Raw genomic sequence first — 20,689 nt, forward strand, 5'->3', positions numbered from 1 at the left:
CAGTCTCCAGGCAGTGGCGACGGCCGCCCCAGTCTAACACTAGGGGGAAAAGCCCAGAGCCAAGCCCAAGGGCAGAAAAGAACTTGGGGTTCAAGGTCTAAATAGACCCCCAAAAATTCCCTATGAAGGGATGCCCCTGTTCGGCCGAGTGGGGGGAAGGCTGCTGCATTTTGCAAACGTCTGGCGGAACGAGGTTCAGGACAAGTGGGTCATCGCCACAGTGTCCTCAGGCTAAAAGCTAGAATTCAGAGAACTTCCGCCACCCCGTTTTCTGAGATCAAGAATTGCCACCCCAGATGTGGACCTGTTGGCTTCCAGGTTCAACGCAATACTGGACAGCTTTGTGTCAAGAACAAGAGATCCCTATGCTCAAGGCTCAGGTGCCCTGACAATCTCATGGGATTGGTATTCCATGATTTATGCATTCCCTCCAGTACCGCTCCTCCCATGATTCCTTCAGAGAGTCAAGAAGGAAGAAAAGTCTGTGATTTTGGTCGCCCCTGACTTGGCCCAGGAGACCCTGGTACGCAGAAGTCGTAAGAATGGCAGTAGGAAGACCTTGAGTTCTTCCATTACACCCAAACCTACTATCGCAGGGTCCAATATTAGATCCTGCCTTACAAAGTCTAAATTTGACAGTTTGGCTGTTGAGACCCACATTCTGAGGAAACGTGGGCTCTCAGGGCCAGTCCTTTTCACCCTGTTTAATGCTAGGAAGGCATATGTTTCCTGGTGTGAACCCAGAAAGTGGCATCCTAGGAAGTTTGCCATTGATAGGATTCTTGCCTTTCTTCAGTTGGGCTTAAATATGAAGTTGGCCTTGAGCACTATCAAGGGCCAAATCTCGGCTTTGTCAGTATTTTTTCAAAAACCGCTTGCCTCTCATTCCCTAGTCAGGACCTTTGTTCAGGGTGCACTGCGGTTGAATCCGCCGATTAAGTCTCCCGTGTTCCCATGGGATTTGAATTTGGTGTTGTCTGTTTTATAGAAGCTACCTTTTGAACCTTTACACCAGGTTTCTTTAAATCTGTTGACACAGAAACTGTTTTTTCTTGTAGCCATATGCTCGGCTAGGAGGGTATCAGAACTGGCGGCTCTTTCGTGTAAAGAACCGTATATGATGATTCATGAAGACAGGGTGGTGCTGCGGCCTCACCTGAATTTCTTACCTAAGGTGGTTTCAGGTTTTCATCTGAACCAAGATATAGTCCTACCGTCTTTCTTTCCAGATCCGCAGTCTGCGGAGGAAGAGAGTCTACACTCTCTAGATGTTGTAAGAGCGGTAAAGGTTTATCTGCAAGCTACTGCTCAGATAAGGAAGACTGATCGTCTAATAATTCTGCCACAAGGCCCAAAGAAGGGCCAGACAGCGTCAAAATCCACTATTGCAAGGTATATTCGACAAGTCATTATTCAGGCCTATGGTTTAGAAAAGAAGATCCTTCCTTTTCAGGTGAAAGCGCACTCGACTAGAGCAGTTGGTGCTTCATGGGCAGTGCATCACCAGGCCTCCATGGCTCAGATCTGTAAGGCTGCTTCTTGGTCTTCGGTCCATACATTTACTAAATTCTACCAGGTAGATGTGAGAGGTTACGAGGATGCCGCCTTCGGGCGTAGTGTGCTGCAGGCAGCAGTATAGATCCTCTGGCTCGATGGCAGTCTTATTCTGATCTGTGTCTCCCTCCCCTCAAATTTTAGCATTGCTATGGGACAAACCATTAAGTAATTAAGGCTCTGTGTCTCGTGATGTATGATCAAGAAAATAGGATTTTTTATCCACTTAAGGACCCGCTCACGTATATATACGTTGGCCCTTTAACCACTTAAGGACCCCCTACCGCCGATATACGTTGGAAGAATGGCACGGCTGGGCACAATCACGTACCTGTACGTGTCTCTTTAAGGCCCAGCAGTGGGGTCGCTGATCGCCATCATTAGTAGCAAAAAAAAAAGTATTAATAAAAATGCAATAAAACTATCAAATCCTATGTAAACGCTATACATTTTTAAATTGTCACTCTACTTTTGTTTATAGTGCAAAAAATAAAAACTGCAGAGGTGATCAAATACCACCAAAAGAAAGCTCTATTTGTGGGGGAAAAAGGACGCCAATTTTGTTTGGGAGCCACGTCGCACGACCGTGCAATTGTCAGTTAAAACGACGCAGTGCCGAATCGCAAAAAGGGGCAAGGTCCTTAACTTGCATAATGGTCCGGGTCTTAAGTGGTTAAAGATGGATATCTCGGTAACGGCAGCAGCTGCTGCCATAACCGAGATATCCATCTTTGTTGTGAGCGGTCCTGTAAACGAAAACGATGGTCTCCTGCTTGGCTGGGACACGAGTGAGGGCAAGATGGCCCCCACCTGTCTCCATAGCATAGCAGGGCGGAAGCAACGTCAAAACTTCACTTTCGCCCATGCTTCTTAAAGGCATATTTTCCTGTTGTGATTTTTTCTTTTTGACCCCAGATCTCATACTTAAGAGGACCTATCATGCTTTTTTCTATTACAAGGGATGTTTACATTCCTTGTAATAGGAATAAAAGTGACCCAGTGTAAAAATTAATAAAATAAATAAAAAAAATAAAAAAAAATTTAAAGCACCACGTCCCGACGAGCTCGAGTGCAGAAGCGAACGCATACGTGAGTAGCGCCCGCATATGAGAACGGTGTTCAAACCGCACAAGTGAGGTATCGCCGCAATCGATAGAGCGAGAGCAATAATTCTAGCTCTAGATCTCCTCTGTAACTCAAAAGATGCAACCTATAGATTTTTTTAAACGTAGCCTATGGAGATTTTTAAGGGTAAAAGTTTGACGCCATTCCACGAGCGGGCGCAATTTTGAAGCGTGACATGTTGGGTATCATTTTACTTGGCGTAACATTATCTTTCACAATTTAAAAATAAATTGGGCTAACTTTACTGTTGTCTTATTTTTTAATTAAAAAAAGTGAATTTTTTCCAAAAAAAGTGTGCTTGTAAGACCGTTGCGCAAATATGGTGTGACAAAAAGTATTCTAATGACCGCCATTTTATTTTCTAGGGTGTTAGAAAAAAATATATAATGGTTGGGTGTTCTAAGTAATTTTTTAGCAAAAAAAACTGTTTTAATCTTGTAAACACTGAGTCTGAAAAACAGGCAAGGTCCTTAAGTGGTTAATACAGCTTACCTGTAAAATCCTTTTCTTGGGAATACATCATGGGACACAGCGCTCCCACCCCTCTTCGGAGTTAACGTGGAACACTTATTGCTTTGCTACAAAACTGAGGTACTCTCCAGTTGGGAGGCGTTATATAGGGGAGGAACTCAATTTGAATTGGGTTTGCCAGAGTCCAATCTCCTGTGGTGACTACATAACCCATTAAGTAATTAAGGCTGTGTGTCCCGTGATGAAGTTCCCAAGAAAAGGACTTTACAGGTAAGCTGTATTAAAAAAGCCTATTTTCCTTTTGAAAATTATATCAATAAAAAGATAATATATAAAAAAAAAAAGCATCATGAAGGCCAAGAAACACACTAGAAAGGTCAGGGATAAAGCTGTGGAGAAGTTTAACCACTTCCATACCAGGCACTTACGCACCTTCCTGCCCAAGCCAATTTTCAGCTTTCAGCACTGTCGCAATTTGAATGACAATTGCGCGGTCATGCTACACTGTACCCAAATGAAATTGTTATCATTTTGTTCCTACAAATAGAGCTTTCTTTTGGTGGTATTTGATCACCTCTGCGATTTTTATTTTTTGCGCAACAACTAAAAAAGTCTGACATTTTTGAAAAAAATAAGTTTTTATTTTTTTCTGTTAATTTTTTTTGTAAATAAGTATGTTTTCTTCTTCAATTATGGGCACTGATATGGTGGCACTGATGGGCACCGATGAGGTGGCACTGATGAGCACCAACGAAGTGGCACTGATGGGCACGGATAGGCTGCACTGATGGGCACCGATAGACAGCGCTGGTGTGCGGCACTGATGGGCACTCATAGGTGGCACTGATGGGCTCTCATAGGTGGCACTGATGGGCACTCATAGGCGCACTGATGGGCACTCATAGGCGGCACTGATGGGCACTCATGGGTGGCACTTATGGGTGGCACTGGTGCGTACTTATGGGTGGCACAGATGGGCACTGATAGGTGGGCACTGGGCATAGATGGGCACTAAGAGGTGGCACTGATGGACACTGGGTGGCACTGATGGACACCGAGGGGTGGCACTGATGGCATTGCTGGGCATCATTTCAGCCAGTGCCCATGTTGCCAGTCAGTGCCCATTTGTGGGCACTGATTGGCATCGTTTGTGTTAATTTTTTTTATTGCTTTTTTTTGTTTGTTTTTTCCTCTATTGAGCACCGGGGGGCACTCCCTGGTGGTCCAGTGTTGGCATCCGAGGGGGGGCTGCGCTGATAAACAGTCATCGCAAACCCCCCCTGTCAGGAAAGCTGCCGATCGGCTCTCCTCTACTCGCGTCTGTCAGACGCGAGTGAGGAAGAGCCGATCAACGGCTCTTCCTGGCTGATCACGTGGTAAAGAGCCTCCGCCAAAGACCCTTTACCGAGATCGGAGATGCAGGGTGTCAGACTGACACCACGCATCACCGATCGCCGCGCTGCGTGCCTCTACGGGCGCGCACCGGCATGTAATCCTGCAGGACGTCAATAGACGTCCAGTCAGGATTTCACAACCACTTCCCGGACGTCAATTGACTATTGACCGGGTGGGAAGTGGTTAAAGCAGGGTCAGGTTATAAAAAATATCCCATGCTTTGAACATTTCACAGAGCACTGTTCAATCCATCATCTGAAAAGGGAAAGCGTATGGCCCAACTTCAAACCTACTAGAACGTGGCCCTCCACCTATACTGACAGGCCGGGCAAGGAGAGCATTAATAAGAGAAGCAGCAAAGAGGCCCATAGTAACTCTGGAGGAGCTGCAGAGATCCACAACTCAGGCCAGAGAATCTGTCCACAGGACAACTACATAGTTACATAGATGGGGAGGTTGAAAAAAGACACAAGTTCATCAAGTCCAACCTATATGTGTGATTATATGTCAGTATTACATTGTATATCCCTGTATGTTGCTGTTGTTCAGGTGCTTATCTAATAGTTTTTTTAAACTATCGATGTTCCCCGCTGAAACCACTGCCCGACTATTAGTCTTTTAGCCTTTATGGAAGAGTGGCAAGAAGAAAGCCATTGTTGAAAAAAAGCCATAAGAAGTCCTGTTTGCGAGAAGCCATGTGGGGGACACAGCAAACATGTGGAAGAAGGTACTCTGATCAGATGAGACCAAAATTGAACTTTTTGGCCTAAAAGAAAAACGCTATGTGTGGCGGAAAGCTAACACTGCACAACACCCTTAACACACCATCCCCACTCAGTGGCGTAGCCTGGGTTGTCAGCCCCCCCGGGCAAGGCAAGTAATTTGCGCCCCACCAAATAGACGACTTTTAGCACTCCCCGAGTCCTGTCCCTTCCCTTCCTACAATAGTATTGACCAGCCTGATTCCTACACTGACCACTACACTAACCTACCTGATTCCTACACTGACCACTACACAAACCTACCTGATTCCTATACTGACCACTATACTACACTGACCACTACACTACACTGACCACTAACACTGACCACTACACTACACTGACCACTAAACTACACTGACCTACCTGATTCCTATACTAACCACTACACTGACCACTATACTACACTGACCACTATACTGACCACTACACTAACCACTATAATACACTGACCACTATACTGACCACTACACTATACTACACTAAATTGACCACTATACTGACCACTACACTACACTGACCACTATACTGACCACTACTCTGACCGTTAAACTACACAACACTGAGCACTATACTGACCACTACACTAAACTGACCACTATACTACACTGACCACTACACTACACTGACCACTATACTACACTGACCACTATACTACACTGACCTACCTGATTTCTATACTGACCACTACACTACACTAACCACTACACTACACTGACCACTATACTAACCACTACACTACACTGAACACTACACTAACAACTATACTGACCACTACACTATACTGACCACTATACTACACTGACCACGATAGGTCTTGGGACTTTACACCTGTTTTGGTAACAATGCAAGTTCCTCATTTTCTGTTTGATGTTTGCTACAACTTATATACTATGGAAAATGCAACAGGAGGTGGTAAAAAAAAGAAACGGTGGGCAGGAACACCTAGAACTCCCTTGTGGACATTAAATAAGATAGGAATTTTGGTATGGAGGTCTCACAGTTGAAGTATCCAAGATATGAGCAGCCAGGGCCTGACTCAGGATACTATTTGCATGTATAAGTGAATCGTCCATATAAACATTTCAAAAAACAATTCATGAAATATAAACTTATTTTTGTAAACACAGTTTTTTGATGAAATTGTAAAATGTGTCAGGAGAAGATACTATATTTTAAATTGGAAGAAATATTTGCAAGCACACAGTAATTTCCAAGAATCCTGCAGAGACAAAGCTATTGGCATAATTTAACTTTGTTTCTTTCTGTTGTTAGATGTGGGCTACAGCTTTGCTCCATCTCCCCAGACCGTGTCCACCCCCGGGGCCAGCAACCCGACTCTCACAATCACAAGTGAGTCTTACCTTCTCTTCTTTGATCTCCATCGGTCCAGCGGCAGCTCAAAATCTCCATTTCTTGTGTTCCCCGGGCCCGCGTTTCGCCATGTTTAGAATCCGGCACCCTGTGATTGGGCGTATGGGGTCATGTGCGGCGGCGGGGCTGGCCTGTTAATGATCGTGGTTGCTCCTAAAGTCCCACCTTCGTCCAATCACAGGGTGCCGGAGTAGGGTTCCCACCTTTTCTTCAAGCCAAACCCGAACACTTTAGTGGTGCATGGCAATTTTTTTTATAGTATACACTATAGGATTAAAAAGACCTGGGACACCTTTGGGTGCACTAAGAAGAGCAATAATGCGGCTCGCTTTCTTTGACAGTGTTACCTCCTATAACACAGGGGTCATTGTAACCCCCTTCATAAAATATCAGTGTTACCCACTCCATAATTTAAGGGTCCCCCATAGAGGACCCCCATTAGGTCCCCTTATAACAGCACCCCCCTAAAGACCTCTACTAGTTCAGGTAACCCCCCCATCAGTGTCCCCTGCCCCTAAAGACCCACATTAGACTGCCTTACCAAGAGCCATTTCAAGCCAGGAAGTGTTGGAGCCAGAGTTTTTGGGACGGAGCAAAGCTGCTCTTCTGTAGTGCCATTTTCCTTCTTTCCTTTCATTGTGTGGGGGGGCTTGGAGCGAAGGCAAAGTAGAGGCAGGTGCTGCATCGCTGTGCCCAGTGTGTCGGCAGGACACAGGAATAAGAACACATCTATACGTGTGCACTCACTCACAGGGCCACTGTTAGGAAACATGGGACCCTCATCCCCTGAAGGGGGAAAAGATGTGGGGGAGCGAGGTGAGAATGGGCGCGAGAGGAGGAGGTAAGGGGTGAGGAGGCAGGAGATAGAGGGGGTGAGAAAGAGGTGGGGGTGTGATAGAGGGAGGGGGAGGGGATTGGGGGTGTGAGGGGGAGTGGGGTGAGAGAGAGAAAGAGAGGAGGGGTAGGAGAGAAAAGGGTGGTAAGAGAGGGGGTAGCTGACAGAGGGAGGGGTGGCTGACAGAGGGAGGGGGTAGCTGACAGAGGGGGTGGCTGACAGAGAGGGGGTAGCTGACAGAGAGGGGGATAGCTGACAGAGAGGGGGTAGCTGACAGAGGGAGTGGCTGACAGAGGGAGGGGGTGGCTGACAGAGGGAGGGGGTGGCTGACAGAAGGAGGGGGTGGCTGACAGAAGGAGGGGGTAGCTGACAGAGAGGGGGAGTAGCTGACATGGGGGTATTAGCTGACAGGGAATTAGCTGACAGAGACGGGAGTAGCTGACAGAGAGAGGGTAGCTGACAGAAGGGGGGTAGCTGACAGAGAGCGGGGAGCTGACAGAGAGGGGGAGTAGCTGACAGAGAAGGGGTAGCTGACAGAGAGGGGAGTAGCTGACAGAGAGGGAGTAGCTGACAGAGGGGGAGTAGCTGACAGAGGGGGTAGCTGACAGAGGGGAAGTAGCTGACAAAGGGCGGTAGCTGACAGAGAGGGGGTAGCTGAAATAGAGGGGGTAGCTAACAGAGAGGGGGAGTAGCTGACAGAGAGGGGGAGTAGCTGAGAGAGAGGGGAGTAGCTGACAGAGAGGGAGTATCTGACAAAGGGGGAGTAGCTGACAAAGGGGGGTAGCTGACAGAGAGGGGGTAGCTGACAGAGAGGGGGAGTTGCTGACAGAGGAGGGGTGGCTTACAGAGGGGGAGTACCTGACAGAAGGAGGGGTGGCTTACAGAGGGGGAGTGGCTTACAGAGGGGGTAGCTGACAGAGGGAGGGATGGCTTACAGAGGGGGAGTGGCTTACAGAGGGGGGTAGCTGACAGAGGGGGGTTAGAGGGCAGATGAGAAAGATACGTCAGTGAGAAGACATAGCAGCGCATACGACAGGCAAGGAGGCATGTGACCAGGTCCACCAGGCCAATCACAGACCCTCGTGTCCGCTGCCTGTACGTGACCTATTCAGCCAATCACAGGCTGAATAGGTACGCCTGCTGCCCATCGCTGAGCTTGGCTCGGAGGCGGAGAGCACAGGCATTACTGTGTTGACAGACAGTGTAACTCTGATGGCGGGCGTAGGAATCGGGATGCGCCGCTTTAGGTTATATGTGCCCATGTTTTATGCGGCTTGAAAACCGGGCACATGTGTCCAAAACCAGACAGGTGGCAACCCTATGCTGGAGACTGAACATGGGCGGAGACGGGCCTCCAGGATCTACCGTAAAAGTGGACAGGCCAGCCCCAACGCCGCACATGACCCCATAAGCCCAATCACAGGGCGCCTGAGACTGAACATGGTGGCAGAGCACGGGGACACAGGAAAGTACATTTAGGAGGAGGCAACCACTGTGACACATAAATGTTGCGCCCGGTGCCTAGGTCCCCTCTGAACCACCCACGTTACGCCACTGCCCTCACCGTGAAACATGGTGGTGGCAGCATCAGGTTGTGGGTATGCTTTTCTTTAGCAGGGACAGGGAAGCTAGTCAGAGTTGATGGGAAGATGGATGGAGCCAAATACAGGGCAATCTTAGAAGAAAACCTGTTAGAGTCTGCAAAAGACTTGAGACTGGGGCGGAGGTTCACCTTCCAGCAGGACAACGACCCTAAACATACAACCAAAGCTACAATGGAATGGTTTAGATCAAAGCATATTCATGTGTGAGAATGGCCCAGTCAAAGTCCAGATCTAAATCCAATTGAGAATCTGTGGCAAGACTTGAAAATTGCTGTTCACAGACAATCTCCATCCAATCTGACAGAGCTTGAGCTATTTTGCAAAGAAAAACAGCCAAAAATGTCACTCTCTAGATGTGCAAAGGTGGTAGAGACATCCCGAAAAAAACTTGTAGCTGTAATTGCAGCGAAAGGTGGTTCTACAAAGTATTGACCCAGGGGGGCTGAATACAAATGCACACCACACTTTTCACATATTTATTTGTAAAAAAAAATGAAAACCATGTATACAGTATCTCACAAAAGTGAGTAAATCCCTCACATTTTTTTTGTAAATATTTTATTATATCTTTTCATGTGACAACATTGAAGAAATGACACTTTGCTATAATGTAAAGTAGTGAGTGTACAGCTTGTATAACAGTGTAAATTTGCTGTCCCCTCAAAATAACTCAACACACTAATTAATGTCTAAACTGCTGGCAACAAAAGTGAGTACACTCCTAAGTGAAAGTGTCCAAATTGGACCCAAAGGGCCAGATTCTTGTATATTCCGCGGCGGCATAGCGTAAGCCATTTACACTACGCCGCCACAAATTACTGGAGCAAGTGCTGTATTCTCCAAGCACTTGCTCCGTAATTTGCGGCGGCGTAGTGCAAATGGCCCGGCGTAAGGCCGCGTAATTCAAAGGGGGCGGCTTGTATTTAAATTAAGCGCGCCCCCGCGCCGATCGAACTGCGCATGCGCCGGGCGGAAAAATAGCCCAGTGCGCATGCTCCAGCTCACGACAGAAAACGTCAATGACGCCGACGTGAGCGTCATTGACGTAAAGTCGTATTCGCGGACGACTTAGGAAAACTACTTAAACGATGAAAAAAGCCGACGCTGACCCAACGCCATACTTAACATGGCATACGACGGACCTTCGTAAACTTGCCCCTCATATAGCAAGTTTACATTTACGGAAACGTCGTAAAATCACTGCGTCGTCCGCGCGTATGTTCGGGAATCTCGCGTAACTAGCTAATTTGCATAGACGACGGGGAAAACGACGATGCGGGAAAAAAATTGCATTTAAGATCTGACAGCGTAAGAGCCTTACACCTGTCAGATCTAATGGGTATCTATGCATAACTGATTCTAAGAATCAGTCGCATAGATACGCCGGGCCAGATTAGGACTTACGACGGCGCAAATGGCGTTGCGCCGTCGGAAGCCTTTTAAGAATCTGGCCCAAAGTGTCAATATTTTGTGTGACCACCATTATTTTGCAGCACTGCCTTAATCCTCTTGGGCATGGAGTTCACCAGAGCTTCACAGGTTGCCACTGGAGTCCTCTTCCATTCCTCCATGACGACATCACAGAGCTTGTGGATGTTAGAGACCTTGCGCTCCTTCACCTTCTGTTTGAGGATGCCCCGTAGAGTTTAGGTCTGGAGACATGCTTGGCCAGTCCATCACCTTTACCCTCAGCTGGTCATCTTGGTTGTGTGTTTGGGTAGTTATCATGTTGGAATACTGCCCTGCGGCCCAGTCTCCGAAGGGAGGGGATCATGCTCTGCTTCAGTATGTCACAATACATGTTGGCATTCATGGTTCCCTCAATGAACTGTAGCTCCCCAGTGCCGGCAGCATTAATGCAGCCCCAGACCATGACACTCCCACCAACATGCTTGACTGTAGGCAAGACACACTTGTCTTTGTACTCACCTGGTTGCCACCACAGAAGCTTGATACCATCTGAACCAAATAAGTTCATCTTATCACATCAGACCACAGGACATGTTTCCATAAATCCATGTCCTTAGTTTGCTTGTCTTCAGCAAACTGTTTGCAGGCTTTCTTGTGCACAATCTTTGAAAGAGGCTTTCTTCTGGTAAGACAGGCATGTAGACCAATTTGATGCAGTGTGCGGCGTATGGTATGAGCACTGACAGACTGACCCCCACCCCTTCAACCTCTGCAGCAATGCTGGCAGCACTTATGAGTCTATTTCCCAAAGACAACCTCTGGATATGATGCTGAGCACGTGCACTCAACTTCTTTGGTCGACCATGGCGAGGCCTGTTCTGAGTGGAACATATGCTGTTAAACCACTGTATCTTGGCCACAGTCCTGCAGCTCAGTTTCAGGATCTTGGCCATCTTCAGTGCTCATACCATAAGCCTAGGCCACCTTTATGTAGAGCAACAATTATTTTTTTCAGATCCTCAGAGAGTTCTTTGCCATGAGGTGCCATGTTGAACTTCCAGTGACCATTATGAGAGAGTGAGAGCGATAACATCAAATTTATTGTGAGATACTGTATATCTCTCTCTCTCTCTCTCTATATATATATATATATATATATATATATATATATATATATATATATATATATATATATAGATATATATATATTTTGATATTGATAAAAATACGCAGTATTGATAACATGCAACAAAACCGGGTTCTAGGTTGTCTCCACAAAATACCAGGCATTATATTTCCTGCTAACTCCCTTTAATCCCTGCATATAAACTGTGTATGTCAGATTATTATAGAATACAAAAAAAAACATGATCAAAAGAGAAAATATTTTATTCGGTTTAATTTAAACATAATAAGAAACTGTTAAAATTGGTCCAATCTTTATAAAACACTTCTGATTTATAATAACCTACATTTTATTATATTTAAACGTAGATGGTTCCTACCTTACAAGAACTAATTATGTAAGGGAATCTAATAAATAGACAATGTTATGCTATATATACTTGGTCCAGGGAATTTTCACCTTCTTGGGGTTTAAGAGTTTAGATGGAATGCTTTTCCTAACTGGCAGTAAGATACTTCTCATATCAGTATTATTTTATAAAGTGTACTAACCAAATGATCTTATATCCACCCAGTGTAGTATAACGTGTAAAAACAACAGCTTTGCTTAAAACATTTTGATAAATAAATCCAGTTAAATTGGTCATATACATTGAGATTTAGATGACAATAGTAAACAGAGATATTTCCATACACAAATCTGCTGCCTTTGACAGTTGTGGTTGGCTAATATTTACATACTTAATGTAGTAGTGGCCCCCAGTCTCCCTACCAGTCTTATACTAACCTTTACCTGACACAGAGAAGTATCAGCTACACAACCAGTTAATGCCACCAGCCACTTGTCAACATCTTTCCAGATAAGCCTGTGCATACTGTTTATGATCCATGCTCTAGTGAAGTTTAAAATCAGTTTGGATAGACTTGGCCTTTAAAGTATTTCTAAAGGCTGAAGGTTTTTTACCTTCATGCATTCAAGGCATGAAGGTAGAAAAACTTCAGTGTGCAGCTCCCCCTTATACTCACCTGAACCCGATCCAGTGATGTGCATATCACTGGATCGGGCTCAGGTGAGCAGAAGCTCTCCAAGGTCTCTGCCTCCTCATTGGCTGAGACACAGTAGCGGGAGCTATTGGCTCCTGCTGCTGTCAATCACAGCCAGTGAGAAGAGAGCAGGGGGCGGGGCTGAACCACACTCTGTATGTCTCATAGACACACAGAGGTGGCTCAGGGCGAGCACACATGAGTGCCCCCCAAAGCAAGCAGCTTGCTATGGGGCACTCAGCAGTGGGGAGGGGCCAGGAATATTGGCGGTGTACCCAAGAAGAGAAGGATTGGGGCTGCTCTGTGCAAAACCATTGCATATTGCAGGTAAGTATGACATGTTTGTTATTTTTACATTTACAAACACTTGAAATGTACTTGAAATTTTCAGACCATGGCATTAAATATCCAATATCAGATATTCACTTTGCTTGCCAACTTTGGTACTGCAAAGAAGGTGTTCATGATGTTTCAGATCATATTCCACTGCTGCCTTTTCCATCCATTACTTGCTGATTTAGGTTGCTCTAGTGCTAGGTGTTATACAAATCATTTTTATTCCTGCCCTATACCTCTACTGAGAATGTTGTAAGATAGTGGAACAGAGATAGGTATTTTTTTTTTTGCCTCTTATTAGTCTAAAATAAGTAGAATGGACTTCTTATGGGGAAATACGTTTATTTCCATACCTTTGCGCTGGCACTAATAGGTATTTCAGATGCAAACCTAGATGATTAATTATACTCCCTAGTCACCAGTGAATCTGGAAACTGTGTGTACAGATACCACTCAGAAAATGTAATATTGAACATTACAGATGGGTCTGCCGCATGGATAACATTTGTGGTGCTTTTATCAAAGTTCACAATAATTATAGTTTCTGTTTACATGAGATATTTTCACAAAACTAGCTGAAACAGCAGCTTATTGTCATCATTATTACAGTAACAAAAATAAATGTATCTATATCTTTTATGTATTAATTATTCTCAAGTCTACTTGAATAAAACATAAAAAAAATTAACAAAACCCATTTATCCAAAATTCAAATTCATACTAATTTGTAAAAATAATTACCGTTGAAAGTTCTAGTATCAAAGTAAAAAATACATTTTTCTAGTTGTACCACAATATCATATATGTTCTTAAATTTGAAATCCTTTGCAATATTGACACACCTAAAGAACATATATTACTTTTGAAATGTACATAAATAAAATCATAAATATGTATCATAGAGAGTCCAGACTCCCTAGTGTGTTCTTGTTTTTCCTTGGAAGAGCGGTTAGTGAGCAACTTCAAGATTTGCAAACCAAATGTTGCTTTTGTTATTTTACAAAGTGTACAATACACACGTTGATTTATCTTTACAAAAAAATGCTCAATTATTCACAGTTAAATTGTTCTATACAAAATCTATCTGCTCTACACATACTTTACAACAATCAAAGTTCATCCCGTGATGATGCATCAAGTGTTGCCTGCGGTGACAATGCTTCGGTGTTCTGAGCATCAGTATGTATTTCACCTTGCTGCCTTGTTTTTCCTGAATATCTTCTGTCCCAGTCTGTTGATACCGTTTCATTGTCCCATATAGTGGATGTTTCTGTGTCACTAAAGTATCCTACCTGACCCGTGTAATGAGTAGGGTAGAGAAGCAATGGTTCAGCGGAGAAGGCCTTCAAGTCCCGTGGATTATAAAACTCCATGTATGTATCGCTAAAAACACAAGAGTGGATCAAATTAACCTATGTAGAAACACACAAATTAAAAGACACCTTCAAATAAGGTTGTGCAGACACATTTGTGTTTTGAGTACGTATTTAAGCATTCAAATGTAGTCAAATAGTTTATGTAATTTTAGCTGACTCCATTTTGACATCAGTTGATGAAAAAATAAATTTACATATACAGTTACATTTTAAAATAATTAAAATGTATATTGTATAGACATTTCAGTGGTGCGCTAGCCATCTTTCCGAAGGCATGTGTAGGGATTCAATGCCCTCTACTGTCAGCTGCTAGTATCACATTGCAATGTAAAATTATGTATTTCACTTCCAGACTTGGGGGTTGTTGGGAAAAGATCTTCGAAGGAGGAAGCAGAGAAGCAGAAGGTCTGAGGCCAAATGTCCTGTCCATGCTACTAATTCCAGATCAAAAGAGACTGCGTTTCCAGACTGGTTGGGTAACAGCTGGGGGGTCTCCTTGCCACAGCAGATCTTGTCTGCAGGTCTTTGACACAAAGACGGATGCTGCATAATCCTCAGGGGTCCCTGCTATGGGACTTTGCTGCAACATTCATCTGGCGGTATCTCTATATATTGCTAAGTATCCCAGGGTATATGTGCACAATTCCACCAAGACTCCTATCAGACCCTTTGCTGATAATATCTGTTTGTACATTGAATGTAGGTATGGTTATTATTATTTTCTTATAAAAAAAAAAGCTTATATTGCTTCTATACTGGTCTGTATCTATATTCTTATGGTTAATGTTATATGCCAGTTGCAGCAGTTATTCTGCCTTAAATTACTTTGATTACATTACTGGATCATTTACCAAGAAGGGAATCCCCTCTGTCCACAGAGGCCCCTTGTTGGGTGGAGGCACTGCCAACGTTATTACCAATCCCATTCTTCCACTCAGTGAAGGTTCTGATTCTATTATTTACCTACAGGTTTAGTGCAATATCCTGTTTGGGACTGCCATTTCTCATAACCCTCCTCATCAAAATAGAGCGTCAAATGTGTCTTGAGAGTCAGACAGCTCGCCATCGAAATACTTATATGCTATTTTAAAAATGCCATACAGCAAAGGAGAGGGTCCATTTCTTGTAGCTTTAAAGGTGAAAATCACAAATCAAAGTTTGGAGGATGCTTTGAAATTGTACATGGTGATTAGTGATGCGCTGAACAGACCCGAGTTCAGAGTGGTGAACGCTCAGCACAGGCCATCGAAGTTCGAGTTCAGAATTTAAACCTAACTGAATCCATAGTAGACGAATGTTCCTATTTAGTAATGGTAATTTTCTAAGCTAAAGGTCAAGTCAAACAATTTTAAAGTTCAATATTCAGAGGTTATTTTAGAGAAGCTCACAGGGGGAAAAATGTAATTCCTTTACAACACGCTTGGGGGAATTACAACACATCATGATTCTTGGGGACAACGCCATATTTTGGCATCACATAAATTGCCTGTATAGTCATTTGCTTTACATTTACATAATTGTTTAGCTCACATTAGGAAGCAGCAACCCAATATGATTTATTTGCACCCCAAAATACATTCCTAGTAGGTAGTTTTTGCCAAAACAAAAGTTATTTGTGTAGCAATAATAATTGAGTTTTAAATGCAGCAGAGACATTACAGCCAAAAACGTTATATACTTAAAAAGAAAAAATAATCTAAAGCTGTCAACATCATATAAGTTACCAAACTGGGGAAAAACAAACCACAATCCACAAACCCACATTTCAGACCCGGGGCAGTTGGTATGCCAAACAAAAAATGCCCCGTCACCCATTTGGCTGTGAATGATATATTGCGCCCCAGACCATACTTGCTGAACAACATGTCTGTGGTCATGTGGACCTTACTGCTGACCCCATGGTTCAGCGATGTGGAAACATAGCCTCCACATGATGGTGAAGCCCAGGGATGGCAAAGAAATGGTGACAAGGAAGTTGCCACTGTGGTACAGCACAGGCTGAAATTCCCAAAAGAGGGCAGAATCAACCGGCTGGAAAGGCAGTAGTTGTAAAGCCAGTGATTTGGTCAAACTAGCATTTAGGTGCTGGACATAGAGGTGGCTAGGGATATGTTTTTTTTTTACTCTAGCAGCTATAAAATGTGACTGCTCAATGACACAGATTATTGGGTGGGGTAAGCAGAATCAGAGCAATGTTGCAGCTAGGGTTGTCTCGATACCGATTCTAGTATCGGTATCGGGAACGATACCGAGCATTTGTGCGAGTACTTGCACTTGCACAAATGCTCCCGATGCCTAATCCGATACCTGGGATGGGGGAGAGAGAGGCAGCGTGCGGAGAGCGAGTCCTCAAGCAGGTAAGCTGGCCTGGCAGGGGTGCAGCCGCATCATCCATCATGATCGGTGACCGGTGCCGTCACATTCGGTAACTGAAGTGACGCTCCGTGTTGCCGTCAGTGCTTGGACATCCCGACGCCCATCTTGGTACACCCTGCACTCTGGCACATTAAGCCAGCAGCCAACATCTTGTTACACCCAGCCCAAACTTTATGGGCTGGGTGTAACAAGATGTCCTCTGCTGTTATGCAGCCAAGTGCAGGGTGTACCAAGATGGGCGCAGCAGGCAGCATAGCAAAATAGTTTAGTTCTTTTCCTCTCATGTAATTTATTTCAGTGCCCATAAGTGCCAGAAATCAGTGCCAGTCACCTGTCAGTGCCATCAGTCAGTGCCCAGCCATCTGTCAGTGCCCAGCCATCAGTGCGTGCCACCTATCAGTGCTGCATAATCGCTGCCACCTATCAGTGCACTGCTGCATCATTACCACCTATTCGTGGTCATTAATCAGTGCCAGCCATCAGTGCGTGCCACCTATCAGTGCCCATCCTTCAGTGTCGCTGCCAGCCATCAGTCCCAACCATCAGTGAGTGCCACCTTTTAGTACCCATCAGTCAGTGCCATCTATTAGTGCCAGCCATCAGTGCGTCACTGTCACATGACATTAAAAAAAAGTATCGGTAATCAGTATCGGCCAGTACTTGAAAAAAAGTATCGGTACTTGTACTTGGTCTTAAAAAAGTGGTACCGGGACAACCCTAGTTGCAGCCTACACTCCTACTCTAAATGGTCCTATGCAGACCCTCTTCCCTGCTAGGGTTGACCTATGACCCATCTTGAAATACCATCATCTCTATTCCTGGAAGACATTGAGAGTGAATCATGTGTAGTGTGTGGAGGTGGAAAGGGAAGAGCTAGAATGAGGGTGAGGAGGAGCGTGGCCCTTTTCCTGATGACTAGCATTCTGGTGCTGTTCTCAATGAGCTGTGTGGTGAGAGGTCAGGTGTCTCTTCATACACATGGTACCCAAATGACTGATGTGATACCATGATTGATACAATGAAGGCCCACACAGGTGAGCTCTGGGGAGCAGACAAAAGAACCACAGTGCCCTGCACCTCTGGATCTCTACTATCCAGTGGACTGGGGTGGCTTTTCCCTCTACTGCTCTGCAAGCTGTCTCTTAATGACTTTGGGCCAGATTCACAACCAGCGGGCGCAACGTAACTTTTCCGATTTAAGTTACACCGCCGCAAAATTGCCCAAGTTAGTGCCCGATCCACAAAGCACTTCACTGGAAATTTGCGGCGGTGTATCCTAAATCAGTCCGGCGCAAGGCGGGCCAATTCAAATGGAGCGAGTCCCATTTAAATTAGGCGCGCTCCCGCGCCGGACGTACTGCGCATGCTCCCAACGCTATTTTCCCGACGTGCTTTGCGCGAAGTTACGTTGCGCCGAGGTTTTGTGAATCGCGAAGGGTAAAAAAGAGTTGCGGCGGGAAAAATAAAGAATTAAAAAAAAAATTGACAGCGACGCGGGAAAGACGGGTATACTTTTACATGGTGTACTAACTTTACACTTTGTAAAAGGTACCCTATCTTTGCGACGGCAAACTAACACTTACGGCGACTTCACGAAGGGAAAAACCTTTGTGGATCTCCGTAAGTGCTAATTTGCATACCCAACGCTGGTTTACGACGAGAAATGCCCCCAGCGGCGGCCGCGGTACTACATCCTAAGATCCGACAGTGTAAAACTATTACACCTGCCGGATCTTAGGGATATCTATGCGTAACTGATTCTATGAATCAGCCGCATAGATAGAAACAGGGATACGACGGCGTATCAGCAGATACGCCGTCGTAACCCTTTTGTGAATCTGGCCCTTTGTGCCTTACTTGGGATGTGCCTCTCCCTCACTTTCCTCGGCTATCGGGCACCCAGGTATGGTCAGAGACCTCATCATCATCCCCTCCCTCCTCATCGCTGGATCCAACTTAGCAGTATGCTGCAAGAACATCACTGCCAATTGCTTCTCTCTGACTAATTTCCCCTCAATCTAGACTCCAGTTACTTTCCTCCTCTTAGTTTTCATTTGTATTTACAAAGCTGCAATTCCATAATGTAAGCGCCCCAAAACCTGTACAACAAAACTTAATGTTCCAGCCACATGCAGTATAGCCTTTTGATATACATTAAAGCGGAGGTTCACCCAAATAACATCTTTATAAGACCAAATTCTTGATACTTCAAACATGTACAGTAGGCATTTTTTTTTTTTAGGCTGTACATACCTTATAAGCTATATTTGCAATCCGGCTTCGGGGTACGCCTACTTCGGGGAGTAGGCGTTTCTAAAGTGAGCCGCAATTTAATCTGGGAGTTCGCCCAGATGATTGATGTCCTTCAGAAAATGTTCCCCCCGGCGGATAAGCCCCCCCCCCCCGTATTGCATAGGCGCGTCACGAGAGTCACAGAGTTTCCAAAAGGAGCTGAACATGTAAAGCCGCGATTTAGCTCTACACGGCGCCTGCGCACCGACTAGGAGCCGTGTAGAGCTGACTGCGCAGGCGCCGTATAGAGCCGACTCGCAGCTCTACATGTTCGGCTCCTTTCGGAAACTCTGTGACTCTCATGACGCTCCTACGCAATAGGGGGGGCGGCCTTATCTGCCGGGGGGGAACATTTTCTGAAGGACATCAATCATCTCCCAGATTACATTGCGGCTCAGCTTGGAAACGCCTACTCCCGTGGGAGTGAGTACCCGAAAGCAGGATTGCAAATATAGATTATAAAGGTATGTACAGCCTAAAAAAAATAAAAAATGCCTACTGTACATGTTAGAAGTATAAAGAATTTGGTCTTATAAAGATGTTATTTGGGTGAACCTCCGCTTTAAGTGTCAGCAATCTACCTTATGATTTGGTACAGTATTTTAATTAGTTTGTGTATGTAAGTGATTTCCAACTGGCTCCATACACAACACAACTAATTACAAGGTGGCTTAATAACAATTGTGCTGTTTTGGCTATATTAGGAGATCATTTTACTATGAATTTTAGGCATGTCCAACGTGAAACTGGACGGGCAAAACACATCGTTTTGCTCATCGAGTTTCTTGTGAGTTCCTTGTGAGTTCCTTGTGAAGCCGCCGAGGATCTCGGCGAGCCAAATTTTCCCATTGCCGTCTGGGAAAAAGAAGACATGCTTTCTTTTTGGCCCGACGAGATCCTCGGCGGTTTCCTTGTTGAAAAGTGTACACACGACCGGTTTCCTCGGCAAAAAAAAAACCAGCAAGCTTCTTGCCGGATTTTTGCCGAGAAACTCGGCCGTGTGTACGAGGCCTGATACTAGAGACACGTATCTTCTATTTTTGCTGACACACAAGTGGTTGTCTGCCACGCTTGGTTGCATGGGGTAAAGTTACTTGTTCCTCCACTTGCTAAATATTTTTAGGTAGTGAGGAACAGTTATGATATCTTATTTACTACCTAATAGTATACACTAGAGAGAACATTTTTTAAAATCCACATTTATTAAGGGCAGAGGATGACATGTGGGAAAGGCCGTACTGAGCATATTTTTTCGCAGCAGGAAAGCATGTTTGAGTTTATATTCTTTATTTATTAACTACTAGCTATAGCTCCTACAGAATGCTGTTCCACTCTCATTCTGATTCCTCGTGTGAAGGAGATTATATTTATATATACTATAACAAATAATTTTTTAACAAACACAAACTTGTGTAAGCCCTGGTTCACACTGGTGCGATTTGACATATCAAATCGCAAGTCAAATCGGTGGCATTTGCCGGAAATGACACCGCCTAATCGGTGGGACGCCGCATCTGCGGCGCTGCAACGATTTGAAAAAGTAGTTTCTGTACTACTTTATATGATTTCAGCCCACGATTTACATTGACATCTGTGCAGAAACCTGCACAG

At 44.7% G+C, this 20,689-nt stretch overlaps 1 protein-coding gene across 1 annotated transcript in view; it reads right to left on the reverse strand.

The window, feature by feature from the left end:
* Positions 1–13,359: 13,359 nt before the first annotated feature.
* COLGALT2 (collagen beta(1-O)galactosyltransferase 2) overlaps positions 13,360–20,689 on the reverse strand; it is a 125,771-nt gene continuing 118,441 nt past the window's right edge. Inside the window, exon 12 of the mRNA XM_040359797.1 lies at positions 13,360–14,417. Within this exon, the coding sequence (XP_040215731.1) occupies positions 14,144–14,417 (274 nt within the window). The 3' untranslated portion in view covers positions 13,360–14,143. The remainder of the gene's footprint in view (positions 14,418–20,689) is intronic.

This window comes from Rana temporaria, chromosome 7 (assembly GCF_905171775.1).
Source record: "Rana temporaria chromosome 7, aRanTem1.1, whole genome shotgun sequence".
In the NCBI taxonomy this organism is placed as follows: Eukaryota; Metazoa; Chordata; class Amphibia; order Anura; family Ranidae; genus Rana; species Rana temporaria.